The sequence below is a fragment of the Aptenodytes patagonicus genome, chromosome 13, assembly GCF_965638725.1.
Source record: "Aptenodytes patagonicus chromosome 13, bAptPat1.pri.cur, whole genome shotgun sequence".
NCBI classification, from domain to species: domain Eukaryota; kingdom Metazoa; phylum Chordata; class Aves; order Sphenisciformes; family Spheniscidae; genus Aptenodytes; species Aptenodytes patagonicus.
Window position 1 is genome coordinate 1,406,905 of NC_134961.1, and position 14,562 is coordinate 1,421,466.

General features: G+C 42.4%; 1 protein-coding gene across 3 annotated transcripts in view; it reads left to right on the forward strand.

Moving 5' to 3' along the window:
• XPO6 (exportin 6) overlaps positions 1–14,562 on the forward strand; it is a 57,567-nt gene that overhangs the window by 15,522 nt on the left and 27,483 nt on the right. For all 3 annotated transcript variants that reach the window (XM_076350661.1, XM_076350662.1, XM_076350663.1), the window contains exons 2-6: positions 1,726–1,816; positions 3,196–3,308; positions 6,403–6,600; positions 9,276–9,435; positions 9,847–9,924. In XM_076350661.1, the coding sequence (XP_076206776.1) occupies positions 1,726–1,816; positions 3,196–3,308; positions 6,403–6,600; positions 9,276–9,435; positions 9,847–9,924 (640 nt within the window). The remainder of the gene's footprint in view (positions 1–1,725; positions 1,817–3,195; positions 3,309–6,402; positions 6,601–9,275; positions 9,436–9,846; positions 9,925–14,562) is intronic.

Here is a 14,562-nt window from a genome sequence, read left to right on the forward strand (position 1 = left end):
GTGCAATGTCCCAGAAAGAAATGCATCGAAATGGCAGCTTGGCTATATCCTAACGCCGTTAAGGACTACACTTAATCAAGTATTTTTTTTTAAAGTGAGGCTCTTATCCACAGTGTTGCTGTTATCTAGGAAATGGTGGCTGGCAGGAGGAGGAGGAGGCTGTTCGGTGGCTGACTGGCCGGCTTCAAGGGGAAGTTCACAGTGCAAGGGACTGTTTGCAGAGACCATGTATGAATGGATTAAAGAGGTGATAATGGGTGCTTGATCTTGCTTAAGCTGGCAAAGTGGCTTTGATTTGATTGTAGGTTATTTTAAGCCAATTTCCCACTAACAGTGTTTCTTGCTAAAATAGTCCTTGCTTTCTAGAGCAGGTCTTTAAAAAGAAAAAAAGGAAAAGGAGGGGAAGGAAGAGGGAAGGTGGGATGAAATTCAGTATTCCTTTGCTAAGTAACTGAAAATGCACGGTGTCCTACAGAGCATCCATTTCCAGTTGTTTGGAGAACAGAGCTGAATTTGCGTTCCCACACTGTTGTGTTGAGCTGTTGGTTCTCCTGGGGGGTTAATCCAACCCCAGGCTGTTTGAGGAGGGTCTCCTGCTGCTTGGCCCTGCCGTGGTCCTTGGGGAAACCGCTGTACGTGGAAACGGGAACTAGCAGAAGCCCGTAGTGTTTCTGCAAATTGTCTCACTTGCTCATCTCTTCTTGCAGAAGACTGCCAGACCTGGTTTTTGCTTCTGTTTTTATTTTTTGAGGCAGAACTTTCAGTTTTCTTTAATGGTTTACTTTGTTTCTTTGCCCCTTTGCAGAGGAAGGTCAGGGCTTGAATCTTGATGCATTTATTATTGATGGTATGTGTTGAAAACATTAGAGGAATGACTAATAGCGAGGTCTGTACCGTAGCAGTATTGTTTCTAAGGCTATCCATTATCAGGCTTAGACCGTAAGGGAAGCGCGGTGCAGCTAGAAAGGCTAAGCTCAGTGGTGAGCTGTTACGAGAATAAAACCATCCCAACTCCAGAGAGTTGCAAAACTATAGTGACCTTGCAACGGCTGTATACTAATTCTGATAATTTTTTTTTAGGACTTATAAAACACTGAGCTATAACTGATGAATTCCGGTAATAAAAGCTAAATTTGGGGATGGGGGGGATGTTCTTCTTGACTCAAATTGCTGAATACTTGTATATTGCTTTTCAAAGTGCTGGAAATTCCTTAATCTTCCAAGCTGCTACTTCCTGAGCACCATCGGTGTGGCAGGTGGCAGCGTGGCACAGCGTGGCACCGAGGCAAAGATAGGAATAGGTGTCAGGAGTCCTCTCTCACAGCCTCCCCGTGCTATCGCTGTATTTACTATCTCTAAACATCTGAAAGCATCGTGAAAGCATGTTCACTTGAACTTGCTGTCTTTGTGAGAATTATTTGACAAGGACGAGCTAACTTAAAATTACTAAATGCCACACAAAAAAAACCTTCTCATGTTGTTTTTGTTACTTAATGCAGCTGAGCAAATGGTCCTTCATGTCCAAAGCTTTCACCTGCAGTGGACAACTCTTGTTGCTACTTGACATCAATGAGCAGTTTAAATTCCAGCTTATTTTGCCCTCCACCTGGACTTCGTGCTCTTGTTGGTTTTTGGGTGCATCTGTGACATGAATGATACTGACCTCCTGAGTGCAAGTCAGAGGGGAAGTTAGTTTTAACTCTTTCCTTTTAATGTCGTTCCCAGGCATCTGAAGAGGCCTCGCTACGGGCTTTGGAGAGTCTAATGACAGAGTTTTTCCACAATTGCACAACGAATGAGCGGAAACGCGAGATAGGTGAGTTCATGCCACTTCTAAAGGATGGTCCCCTTTGCTTTTTGCTGCCCGCAGACCTCAGCAGAGGTGACTTGGTTACGTTAAACAAATACAGCAGATGAAAGCGCTCTGTCTGATACCGAACCAGCATCTTAGCCTCTCCTGCTTATGTATGAACTTGAAGTAAAGGCTTACTTAGTTTGGGTTTTGGAGATCCCATGGCAGGTCCTATAGATAAGCAGTAACTCTCTACTGCTGTGAGCATGGAGATGTAGTTTTTTATCAAGGGTAGTAAATTGATTAGGGTAGGAGAAGGATGTTACGTTTTTCTCTGCCTGTACATTGTTGAATTTAGTGTCCTGGAAAACCTCTACCTTCTGCCTAGAGATGGAGCACGGACTTCAGATTTGTTCAGCATTAAGAAGGGAAAGCAGAAGACTGTCCTAGTTAATATGAAATGACAAGTGGGAATAAACAGTGAGGTTTCATTTTGGCTGGTGTTATTAAATATGTCCTCCTGAAAACCAGCAGAGATCTTACAGGTGCTCTAGATTAGCTTCTTGCATCTGTGGTTAATGGGTGTAAATAGGCTGTTTGCTTTTATTCTCATCTTCTGTCATCTCTAACTTCAGTGCCAAAAGTATGATCAGCATGAAAGACTTCTCTCAGAAATCTGGTAAAATAAAGAATAAGCAACTAGGCAAGCTGTGGGGTTTTTTTTCCTATTGTGGAGATCTCCTACTGTGGAAAAGGTAAAAGCCTTCAGCATCCCCCATTTTCTTGCTTAAGTTGCAGGAACAAAACCAATTGATTAAGGCTTAAATTAGATTAGCCTGTAAAACAGCCCTTGCAGCTTTTCCCTTTGCTGCATTTGGTACGTAGTCACTTGGTGTGAGATGATCAAATCCTGTACCTGCGTGTTTGGAGAGGTTTTTGGTATGCTGGCCTACAACAAAGTCAATGGCTCTTGGAGCAATTGGATTAAAACAAGGGGGTTTTATAACGCTGTTTGTGATCTGAAGTACTCCTAGTCTTTCACAGTGACCTAGTATCCCAACGCTTGGCTTTTATAGATAAAATGGTAATGCTCGTAATGTAACTTTTGTGTGATTTGTTTTAATATTCAGCTATTAGTCTGGTGTAGGATTTATGTCCAAACTGTATTCTAAAATGACATGCCTATTTTGTTTTCATTAAAGCCTATTGTTAGATTGCTTTTAATACTTTGGAGTGTGATTTTTTTTTTTTTTCCCCCCCCCTTCCTCCAGGTTATTCGAGTCATTCCCTGAACACGGGGTTTCTCCCATGCTCAGTGTTATTGTGCTACCAGTATACATTGTTATGGATTTGTTTACAGCTTAAGAATTTTAATGTAATTTTTAAATACTTTATTTTTTCAGAGGAGCTTTTAAATAACTTTGCCCAGCAGATAGGAGCCTGGAGATTCTGCCTCTATTTCCTGTCAAGTACAAGAAACGACTATGTAATGATGTACAGTTTGACTGTGTTTGAGGTAAGATGTGTACTGTTGCCTGCTTAGTGCATTTTTGTCTGGTGCAGTTTATATGGCAATCGATTTTATTTGAAAATGTTTGTCTAAATGGCAGTCCTAGTAAGTACGGCTATAAAGGATGCTTTTATTGCTCTCTCCTAGAGAGGTTGCTTAATGGCAGGCTAAGAGTAGGGGAATATGAATCTTTGTATAGAAATTGCAGAATTAATTTCCTGGCATCTCTACGTACAAATTACCTACAATTTCAGAGGCTGCTTGAGTTTTCTGCACAGTGCTTTTAAGAGTGTTACTGCTTTTATACTCTTCTTATGGTCAGAAATATGTGCATGGTTAGCTGATACTAGCTACTGCAGACTTTAATGCTAAGAGGGAAGACAAAGTGGCTTTTATTTTTCTGACATCTCGTAGTTGTGGTTGATGCTCTTGAACTATATCCCGCAAGCTTATGTGCTAGTTGTAGAGGTAAGGTCTCTTTTAGAAGACCACATCCCACTCTTTACCTATTTATAAAACAACAAAGTTATGGTTAAAAGTCTAAATATTGTTTTGTGTATCTACTGGAAGAAACAAAAGTACTCTGTGAACAGCTCTGGTTTATCAGTTCATTTCTCAGTGACCAGTGCAGTGTCTTTCCCTAACGATATTCTGGGGCTCGGTCAATGTCACGCCTCACCCTGGTCCGTTTGTGGCCTCTGCGTTGTGTTCTTGACTGGTTGGTACTGAGCTGTGCTCCTAAATCAGAGGGGTTTTATATCCTTTGCGGTAGGCCACTAGGATAGAGCAAACAACTCTGTTCTTAAAAGTTGTGTTGTTTTGACAAATTATCCACACTGTTGTTGTTGACTTCTTCACTTAAAATGTTCACTTTATTTATCTGGGGTTGCATAGGGAGTCTGGACTCAGATCTGCAAACTGAATCTGGTTTGCCTTCCTTTCAGAAAGGGCTAATCATGACAAATGGTACGGGAGTTGTTCCCTGCTCTGGGGATGGATGTCACACAGCAGCAGCCTGCAGTAATTAAACCGGTTTTCATGAAGAGGAAAACATGTTTGATTACTGAGCCGCTGTTTCTGTAGGTGGGGGGGAAGTAGTACTGAAAAAATAATTGTGCCCAGAACTAAGCAGAACAAAGAAATCGCTGTCCGAGTGTAAAGTGAGGGACATGAGTCCACAGCTCAGCTGAGAGATTAGGACCTCACCACTGAGGAGCCTGAGTTTCCAAAGTTAACTACTGTAGTGCTGTGCATTTGACTGGTCCTCATAGCCGTAGTCTGTCGTAGTCTTCAACTGCCTGTGAGTACTCGATGTCAGTAAAAGCGTGTATATAAACACAAGGATCATTCCCAAAACTTCCTGAGAATACTGTATTTTTCTAGAATGTCTAGGAAGTTAAAAGTGGATCTGGAATAAAAATCCTCATGGCCCCCTTCCAGATGAACCGTTTTCACTTCTTGCTTTTGGAAAAGAGAACATCTTCCCAAAAACATCTCACAGGTGGAGAAAGCTGCCACTTTCAGGTCAAATGAGTAAGACAAAACTCAGTGGGCATTAAAGCATGAATATTAAAGCTAAAGCATCTTCCAGTTTTATTGGGGCTTCTGAAACTCTCGTTCTGGATTTGCCTTGAGGAACTCTCATTTGGTTGGGTCATCGTTGTTTTTAAGCAATACGTCTGGATCTTCTCTGTGGAAAAAAAAAAACAAAACACCCTCTTGGAGGCACTTAATGTATAAATATACCTCTGTACCTCTACACTGTGAACTGGTACGTCTGTACTGTGAATTGGATCTGCTTTGACCATAAATTCCATTTTCTGCAGCAAACCACTTCGCAGTATCTCCTGCTTTTGGCTTCTCCAAGCTGTATGTCTGCAGACGTTGCCTAAGTAGCAGGCCTCCTCAAGTTACCCTGAGAGGCTCAGCTCCTGATGCTCCAGAGCCCCTAAATGGGATCGTAGCATGGCAGGAAAGCAATTTGCAGCTCTGCGTTCTTACAGATTTTGTCTGGCTTTAAGTGGACTGAAAGCTTCCTGTTAAAGTGGTGCCCTGTCACTGCAGGGCAGTCACTCCAGCGACCTTCCAGCGTAGCTTCAGGAGAGCCGGGTGGCATCAGTCGTCTAAAACCGAGCCTGCTTCCCCTCTTTTTTTTTTTTTTTCTGCTTCATACAAGGCTATGCTTTCCCCTTTAAAGGAGAAAATCTAGGTGTCCAGGGTTAAAAGATAGTGGAAATACTATAGTATTAGTATTATAGAAATACCATAGTGTTATTATTAATAGATAGTGGAAATATGCATGCCAACTAGTTCTGCTTGACCCAAAACCAGTTAAAATGGTAATGTGCTGGTTGCTGTCACTTGTCAGTTAATAGAAATGGTGATGTATTCAAAGAGAATTGGTATGGAGGGCTTCTGCAAATCTGATACTCTTGTGGCGGGGGTGGGTTTTTGGGTTTTTGTTAGAGCTCACCCCTTGTACACTGCGTGGCTTGTAAGAGACAAGCTCAGTGAGGTTTGTTCAGCAGCTTGAGCCACCGCTGTCTTCGGTTGCCTGAGTACGCCGTTAGGTAGCAAAGCTTATTCCAAGTTAGTTACTGGTGCAGGGTTTGCCCTCTATTAAGCTGGTCTTGTTCTGCCTAGCTTAGTTTGCGCACACTCGCCTCTACATGTTGTTAAGGATGTCAGGGTTGGTACTGGACTGCTGAGCAGTTAAAGCATCTTAAATTTCAGCTCTTTGCCCAGCGAGCCTGTGTCAGAGCTCTAACGAGAGAAACATCTTCTGTTTAGCCTGCTGATACCTGCTTGTTTCCTTGTCTACAGGTCTGCCCCTGGTAGCAGAGAAGGTTGAACTACATCAAATGTAGATGTCAGTTTTTAACTGACCATGCTCGGTCAGTGGGAGGCCTGGATAGATTTGAAAGCTATAGCCTTTTCCCTGCCTGTGCGTTGTGTCAGACAGGGCAACCCAGGGGCTTCAGATGCCAACAGCTCTGCCTGGTGCTCTGTCCCTGTGTTACGTGTCCGTGTCCCCTCGCTGTTTAACTTCAGTGAAGCGTGTCTAAGATGAGCTCATTTGGGAGGTCTGTTTCTTTTCCAGAACCTAATCAATAAGATGTGGCTTGGGGTCCCATCTCAAGACAAAATGGAGATCCGCAGCTGCCTGCCCAAGCTCCTTCTAGCTCACCATAAAACTCTGCCTTACTTCATCAGGAACAAACTCTGCAAAGTCATTGTGGATATTGGCCGGCAAGACTGGCCAATGTTCTACCACGACTTTTTCACTAACATCTTGCAGGTAAGAAGCTTCCAAAGGGAAAACTTGGTTTCATTCACAGAGAGGTATTTTGTTTCCTTGAGTAGTGACGTCCCTTGACGAAGATTAAATAATTACGTGAAAAACAAAGTTGTTTTTTAAATTCCTTTTCCTTTAACTTTGCGAATAACCCCTAGCTTCCTACGTGTTACACTTCTTTCTAGTGTTACAAGTTTTTTGACAAAGGAACAATACTATGCAACAAGTATCAACTGCACTTTGAATTTTAAATATTTAGGAGTAGTTAATGTAGGGGTTGTGGGTTGTTCTTTAAAGAAAAAAGTTAGTAAAACTCTGGATGCATCACTGGATGATTCTTAAAAGCGAAGTTTCTGAATGTAGCTCTTGGAGATTTTTCGCCTAATAGCCAAAGATACCCTAAAATCTTTGGTACCTCATCGTGTAAAGTCGCTAATGGAATGTTGTTGGGGTGTTTAAGAGGGCTCTTGCGGGAAGACTGGAGTATGTATTTGAGGATCCTGGCGGACACAGCGCCATTAGTTTGAATGTTGGTTGTAATTCAGGATCTTCACAGTGAAGCCTTAGCCAAGCTACCAGCTCGCTGCTGCTGGAGCCGAACTAGGCTAGTGCAAACCTCCTCTTTTGGTTTGAGTACTTTGTTTCCAGTTCTCTTAAAATTGTTCATAATCGCCTTAAAGAGGCTGAGTGTAAACTGAAGCGCTGCACAGTCTTTTTCTGCTGACACAATTACATGATTTGAATGCAGCTATGCCCACAGACAAGCCACAAGGCAGTTCTTTAAATAAATCAAAGTCTTTGAGTGTCAGGAGTTTATTTGTTAAGACAAATGGATCTAGTATTCGTTGCAAAATTAAAAAAAAAAAGCTAAATTGGCCTACAGAGCTTGTAACTAACTGGTGTAATCTCTTTTCAGATAGCTTTCTGTAGTCATGTAGTGTGACATGCTGCAATTTTTTCCTGAATTGTCAATTTGACAATAAGTACTCTGAGACAACTGCCTACAAGACTTACAGTTTGGGCTTTCATTTCACCTGGATCTGAACTGAAATGCTTTCTGAACTGAAATGCTTTCTGAGCTTCTACTTGCCTCTCTAGCACTTTGGAGGTTATCTTAAGCGATTGCAGAGCCCACTTTGGATATCTATTTTTCCTTAAGCCTCTCCTTGTGAACTCGGCCATGGAGCAAAATGTTCCCATAAATTAATTTCTATAGCAGACACCTTCCAGAAATGTTCAGAGAAGGTGGAAGAAAAATACTAATACTGAACTCCAAGACCTCAAAATAATGAAGGGTAGCACAGGAGCAGAATGACTTGCTTTTAGAGTTGCAGATGAGTCCTGTCTCAAGACTTTTTCTTCTGAGGTCATTTGAAGCAACTCTTTGATTCTTTAGCATTAAATTGTATCCCAGCACTCTAAATAGTCTCTAAAACTTTTACTGAACCATTGGAGGGGTGGAGAACAAAAGTAACTTGGACTATTGTGTTGTCATTGTGCAAAAACAGTAATTCTACATAGAAAGTGCTACTTCCTTAGAGGTATAAAATTTGTTTAACATTACTGAAGTGCCAGTGCACGGTATTGCTAAACTTCCTGGTATTGTCAGAAAATATTCTGAGAGATGTTCAGTCTCTTTGCAACTTACTAACAAGCTGTGTATTTCATTTAATTCTTTAGCTGTCTGCTCCTGTGCCATCGTGTTTCCCTTCCGAAAGCCAAGCTCATGTGCATCTAGACTAAAAACTTTTAGATGGGCTTTTTCCCCCACGTATTTCGCCAAACTGTGTAGCCTTAGCAGTGTTAACTCAGCCTGTCTCTGGCTTGGTGGGTCAGGGAGATTAGTACCGAAGTCAGCCTGTATTACAGAATTTGACTTCAAGGATTAGTTGTAGTAATTGTGATTGGTTTGAGACTTCTTTTCTCCCGGAGGGAGTAGTGCATAAATTGTTTTGGATGTTCCAGGTCAACAGTGAAGAGCAGTGTTGTCTTTCAGCTGAAAACTTTGTCCCACTTGAATGTGTTTTTAATATCCCAGTGGCTAACGAACACAAAAATCATTGCTTTCTGCAGTCCTATTCCTGCATATGGTGGAAGTTACTCTTTTTAGGGTGAATGTGATTTGCAGTTTGAGATGCAGTACAGATGCAAGGAGAGGTCGGATCCCTTAGCTGTGTTCTGGTGTCATCTGATATTGGCTGCAGCTTTCTGTCTGTATGGGGAGGGATGGGCTTTTTAATGGGAAGCTGCTTGGCTGATGGTGCAGGCTCCTGACCTGAGCGTGGCTGCAGCGGCAGCCCTGTTATGTGGTGAAACTGCTGGTGCTGAGGCAGTTCTGAGAAGTGATGATGTCAGCAGAAGGCAGTAAACAGAAGGAACAAACTGTTACTGGGAAACATGCTGGAACAGAACGTGTGCAGTGACATTATGAAAACTCTCTTGAAACCCCAAGGATTCCCATGGTACTTGAACTGTTGCAACATCATAGATTAATGTCTCAGGAAATCGAATATTTGCAGTTGTCTTCCCTCAACATGCAGCACTGCAAACTGTGGGAACTGATGCTCCCGCAGTCTTGAAGCACTTGTAAACTGCTAATAGTGTTGCTAATCCCCTGTCAGCTGATAGCTTTGCAGAATGTTATCATCACATGTTGCATTCATGTGTTTTCCTCTCAGTTAATTCAGTCTCCTGTGACCACTCCTCTGGGACTGATCATGTTGAAAACTACTTCGGAAGAACTGGCATGTCCACGGGAAGATCTTAGCGTAGCCCGGAAAGAAGAGCTACGCAAGCTGCTCCTAGACCAGGTGCAAACAGTGCTTGGGCTCCTCACAGGTACGAGTTACGGCACTTGCAGCTTCAAAACAAATGTCCTCCTTCACCATCCCTAAGATGCTAGCAAGCTTGCGCGTTCTGTGTTCAGTGAAGCAACGTGCGGGCAATGTAGTGGCTGCTCCTGCAGTTTGAACACTCAGCTCTGCCCTTAGGCGTTTGGGTCAGCTTACTATGAAACAGGCTTGTGTAGCAGAGCAGCTGTATAGCTACGCGTGTCCCCCTCTTTATGAAGAGGGATTGAGATTGTGTGTATAAGCACTTGGTAATTTCTTTGAGCTCCCTAAGAGAAGACAATGTTCCTTGTCAAAGCACTAAACGTGTTCTACTGAAGTTCTCTTGCAGTCTCCAGTATGTTTGCTAGATGAATCTGTCTTTTTAGCAGGCTGTTCTGAAAAATATCTCTTTGGCCAGGTATTTTAGAGAGCATCTGGGACAAACACAGCGTTACTGCTGCCACTCCACCACCATCCCCGACTTCAGGAGAAAGTGGTAAGGATGGCTAAAGCTACAAGATATTATTTCCACGTACTTAAACTTGCAATATCAGGCATAGATTCCTTCCTTTACTGTCTAACCTCTTGTAATAACCCTCTCCTAGAGCTTTTCATAGGCCAACAAATTTCCAGTTGGAAAGACAAACCTTAAATGAAGAAGCAATTTCCACTGCAGGGGATGCTCCCCTGAAAATGCCACCTCATTGAAGAGTGCGCATATAGCTGCTTCTCGTCCCCAGATGGCAAAAAGCTTTCTGAAGTGTCAGTGCAAAATGCTCTAATGTCAGTGAGTTGGCATTGTCATCTATGAATTTCAGCTGTGAGCACATCAAAAGCCAGAGTGGAGCAAAACTGAAGCCCTAACTAAAAAAAAAGAAAGGTGGCTGGGACTTTGCACATATATATTGTGAAAGTTTGTTTTCTACCTGTTCCTGTTAGTCTCTTGCATGGGTGTTTATCTGATCTAGATTCATTTACATATATATTTCTTAGTTACCTCAAAATAGAGGGTATATTTCTATGTCCTTGTACTTGGTGCACATTTCTCTTATCCTGTTAAGGCTAAACAAGGGCTACATGTATAGGGTCACCCCAGGCACAACACTGATCTTGATGACTACCAGTTTCTCTTGTGCCTTGATGTAACACGGGTCGTTGTTACGTTCAGCTCACCCAAGCGTTGTCCAGCAGGTTGTGGTGCCTTTGTTCTTGCTTCTTGGAAAGCAAAGCAAGGAAGAAATACCATGATGCAGTGAAATCAATACGTTGTCTGATCTTGGCTTTCTCCGCTTTTAACAAGGAAAAAGAAGGGCTTAAGCTCTGGAAACCTGTAATACCCGGTTGTGCATAGGGAGAAGGTGAAACACTTGTGGATCTGATATTTCTTTCTCCAGGGTGGTACTGATATCGAGTTGTGGTCGGTGCAGTGCGTTCTGTGAGTTAACACAGTTGTATCATGTACCTTTGTCTCGCTCGTCTTTGGGGCCTTAAGCAGTTAATTGAGAGTTGCAGATCACTTCCTTGTGGCCAGATTGCACTAGTCAGCTTAAGACAGCTGCCTGTGATAAACTTTTGTTAATGTTTTGGTTAGTGTTAAAACTTTCACATTTAAGTTTGAGCTGGAGCAGAATTTCAAGTGCTGCTTTCCTGTAGAAGAGCTTAAGACATTTATATACAAAACATAAACTTAAACGGGAAGAAATATTGCTTTGGTTTTAGGTGGGGGGTGGATTTTGCTGTAGCTAGCAAAAGTGTGGGGGGAAAAAAACCCAGATATTAACAGAAAAGAACAAAACTTGTAGTATCACTTGGCAAGAGTGAACGTGCTGCTTGGAGAGAGCAGGAGCACCAGCTTCACCCACCCTGGCAGCAAGAGCCTCAATACTTTGATGTGACGTTGAGTAAGATTGGGGTCTTCCACGGTAAAAAGCCGATTTATGTTAGTATCAACTGTTGGTAGCAAGTGCCTCAGTGGCCAAGAATGATGCTGTATTTGTACAAAACAGCTTGAATTGCTCGGTGAGCCCAGGTGTACGCTAGCAGATGCTGGTTAATGCTGGCACATCTAAGGCCGTGCCTGCAGGAGGGGGTACGGCACTGTGAACAGCAGGTTCCAGAATTATCTTGGAAAAAACCAACGCTGGCTTGTTCTGAGGTGCTAGTAACTTAAACTGATACAACCCAGAAAATCTCTGTTTTGTTGTCTGGGGTTGTAATAAAAAAAATAACCAGCGGAACAAATTCTGGGCTGATTGTCAGTGGAAGCCTGTTTGAGATGTCCTCTCAGTTCCTCGGTGAATCGCTGGATGGTGCTTGTGCTGAGGCAGCTTTTCATCCACCTGTGTATTCACCTCATGACTTCAGATCATATTTCTCAAAGTGGAAGTACGCTGCATTTCTGTTCTGGGTCTTTCCTTTCTCCCCTTTCAGGGAAAACAAACTTCTTACACAGCATATTTCCAAGATAATTGCTAGTAATTAAGACTACACTGACAGTTCCTTTAGAATTTCAGGCTTAATTTCATTGGGTCCTGCCTGTGCAAACTTGTTTATTTGAAACTTTCTCTGCTTTTTTCCTGTGGTCTGCCTTAACTACTCTCTCTCTGTTAAAACTGGTTGTGCTTCAAGTTCTTGAAGTCCAAAAGGAAGAGCACTGAGTGCTTCCCTCTTGTCCACTGCTTGCTCACTTCCCATGTTTTGTGAAGGACTCTCTTCTTTTTCTTCACTTTCTTTATTAACCAAACGTCCCTTGGGTCACTATTTGGTGATATGATCGGTCAAAAGATTCACAGAGTGGAGTAAGAGCACCGATGGGGTTGCTAACATGGAGAACCTACGGGGCTTCAAGCCGGACACGCAAGTTAGTAGCAGTGAGTGGCAGTCATGGCATTGCACATCTACTGGACTTTATTTGCAGGCAGAGATGAATGCATGATTGGGAGGTGAACTATGGGACAAACATGGGTTTAGTGAAACTCTGCCATTAAATTCTGCGCTGGAGATGTTAATTGTTTCTCTGTCCTTAAAATTTGTGAGATCTGTAAGCTGACCAAATCTTTTTACCCACTTTTTTGGGTCTCATTCATGCAGCAAAGTATTCCTGTTTACTGGTGATACTTTTTTTTTTTGTTGCTTAGATGTTGCTTTTTCTCTTTACATTCAGGTGAAACTAAAGGTGTTCAAAAAGGCAAAATAAGCTTCAGAGTCCCTATAAATGTTTAATGTTTTCCGTCAGAGCCAAAATCTCTTTAGGAACTTGGAAAACCTGTGCTTCCTTTTTTTTGCACAGGGAAACAGAGTGAAATGGTTACTTGCAAGTCTCGCATAGTTTTTAAATAGCACTTGAAGACAATGTTAAACTCATTTCTCATACTACTTAAGCAAAGGAACCCTGATAATGTCCTATGTTGGGAAACATTTGAGTTATTGCATCATTATAGAATTTACTCAGCAATAATCTCTCAGCCTCCAAACGTTGTCTTTGCGTGATTTATAGCTCTTTACTTGATGAATCCCTTAGGCGTATTCACTCATGTATGGTAAACAAATGAGTAACAGAAATGTTTGCTGGTGCTTACTTCTGCAGAACTAGCCTGATCCCAGCCCCTCCCCGAGCGTTTTCTCCTTGTGCATGAATGCAGTTGATCCTGTAAATTTATCACCTGTTTGCAAAGACACCAAATATAACTTAAAATCCCTTAAACTCTGAGCTTCAGTAATTTAACTGGGTGCAAAGCAGTTGTGAGTCAACTGCTGTGAGTTACGGGGACTTAATCTACAGTTTCTGCTGTTGATGGATTAAAAGATGAAAATCTTTGATTCTCATTGATTTTTGGTGGAGTTTGCTGGACCGGACATTTGAAAGAAGCATGTCTGCTTCTGTAAAAGCACAATGCAAGCAGCTCTGGCACTGCAGCATATGCATAGTTGTGAATGTTACCATGGGGGCTGCTTTAATATTAAGACTAAGTGCAGGGTTATCTAATTCAGCTGAAGTACCATGATGCCTTAAATTTCCAGAGCAGAGGAGAAAGAAACAATGATAAGGTATGACAGGGCGTTTATGAATTTAGTGATGCAAGACATCGATCTTGATGAAAAATGGAGACTTAGGAGGAATCTGTTCATCATGCATGCTTCTGAGTGCTTTGAAAATAGCTCAGTAAATCACATCTGTTATTTTCGTATTCCTGGTGTGTTGGGTCATTTCACTTTCAAAAGAAAAAATTACTCGGATTTTCTGGGGAGAACTTTCAATTCTGTAACGTAGCAAGTGCCTGTGGATTTCTAAAGGTGAAGAGATTATTTGTACTCAAAGAAGTGAAGTATATTGAATAACCTGAGGAAGGTGAATAGGTTTTCAGCGTGTAGTCTGTGGAAGCCTGCGAGTTAATGGGCAGCTTCCGTGGGGAAGGACAGCCTACCTGGTGGTGTCTGCTTGGATTTCCATAAAGCTTTCAAGAAGGCTTCTTGCTAAAAGCTTTTGAGAAAGCGAAGGCCATTGGGGATCGGGGGAGTCTCTGCACTGTTGAAAAATTGGTTAGAAGGTAGGAGGTAGAAGGTGAGTGGAAACGGTCCCCTCTTGCCATGAGCGGGGAGGTCACCTGTGGAGTACTGCTTGGGACTGTGCTCATGGATATACTTGTTAGAGACCTGGGAAAAGAGCTCAGTGAAGAGACAAGGAGGCTGGCCGATGGCACCAAGGCAGTCAGAATAGTGAAAAGGAGGTATGACTGAAGACTCGCGGGAAGATCTTGCATGTCTCTGGGCAAATGGGAGGTGAAACGCAATGCAGATAAGTATAACCTGCGTTTGGGCAGGGAGAGCAATACTCATCTCAAGCCAAATCACGGGCTCCAAACTCGCCTTCGGTATGCAGGATTAACTTCTGAGTGTTAGGCCAGATCATTCTACAAAAATTTCAATTGGTAGCAGTCAAAACCAGTAACTGCTATGGTGCTGCATGGAATTAAGGTTCATCTACGCCTGAATAGCGGCAGCAGTTCTGGTCTTCCTGTATCGATAGGTGTAGAGTAGAAACTAAAGCTTTGTGGAAAGGCAGTAAAGGTGATTGAGGGTATTGAATGGCTTCCATGTAGGTAATAAGAAAAGTAGTACTCTTCATTCTCTCAAA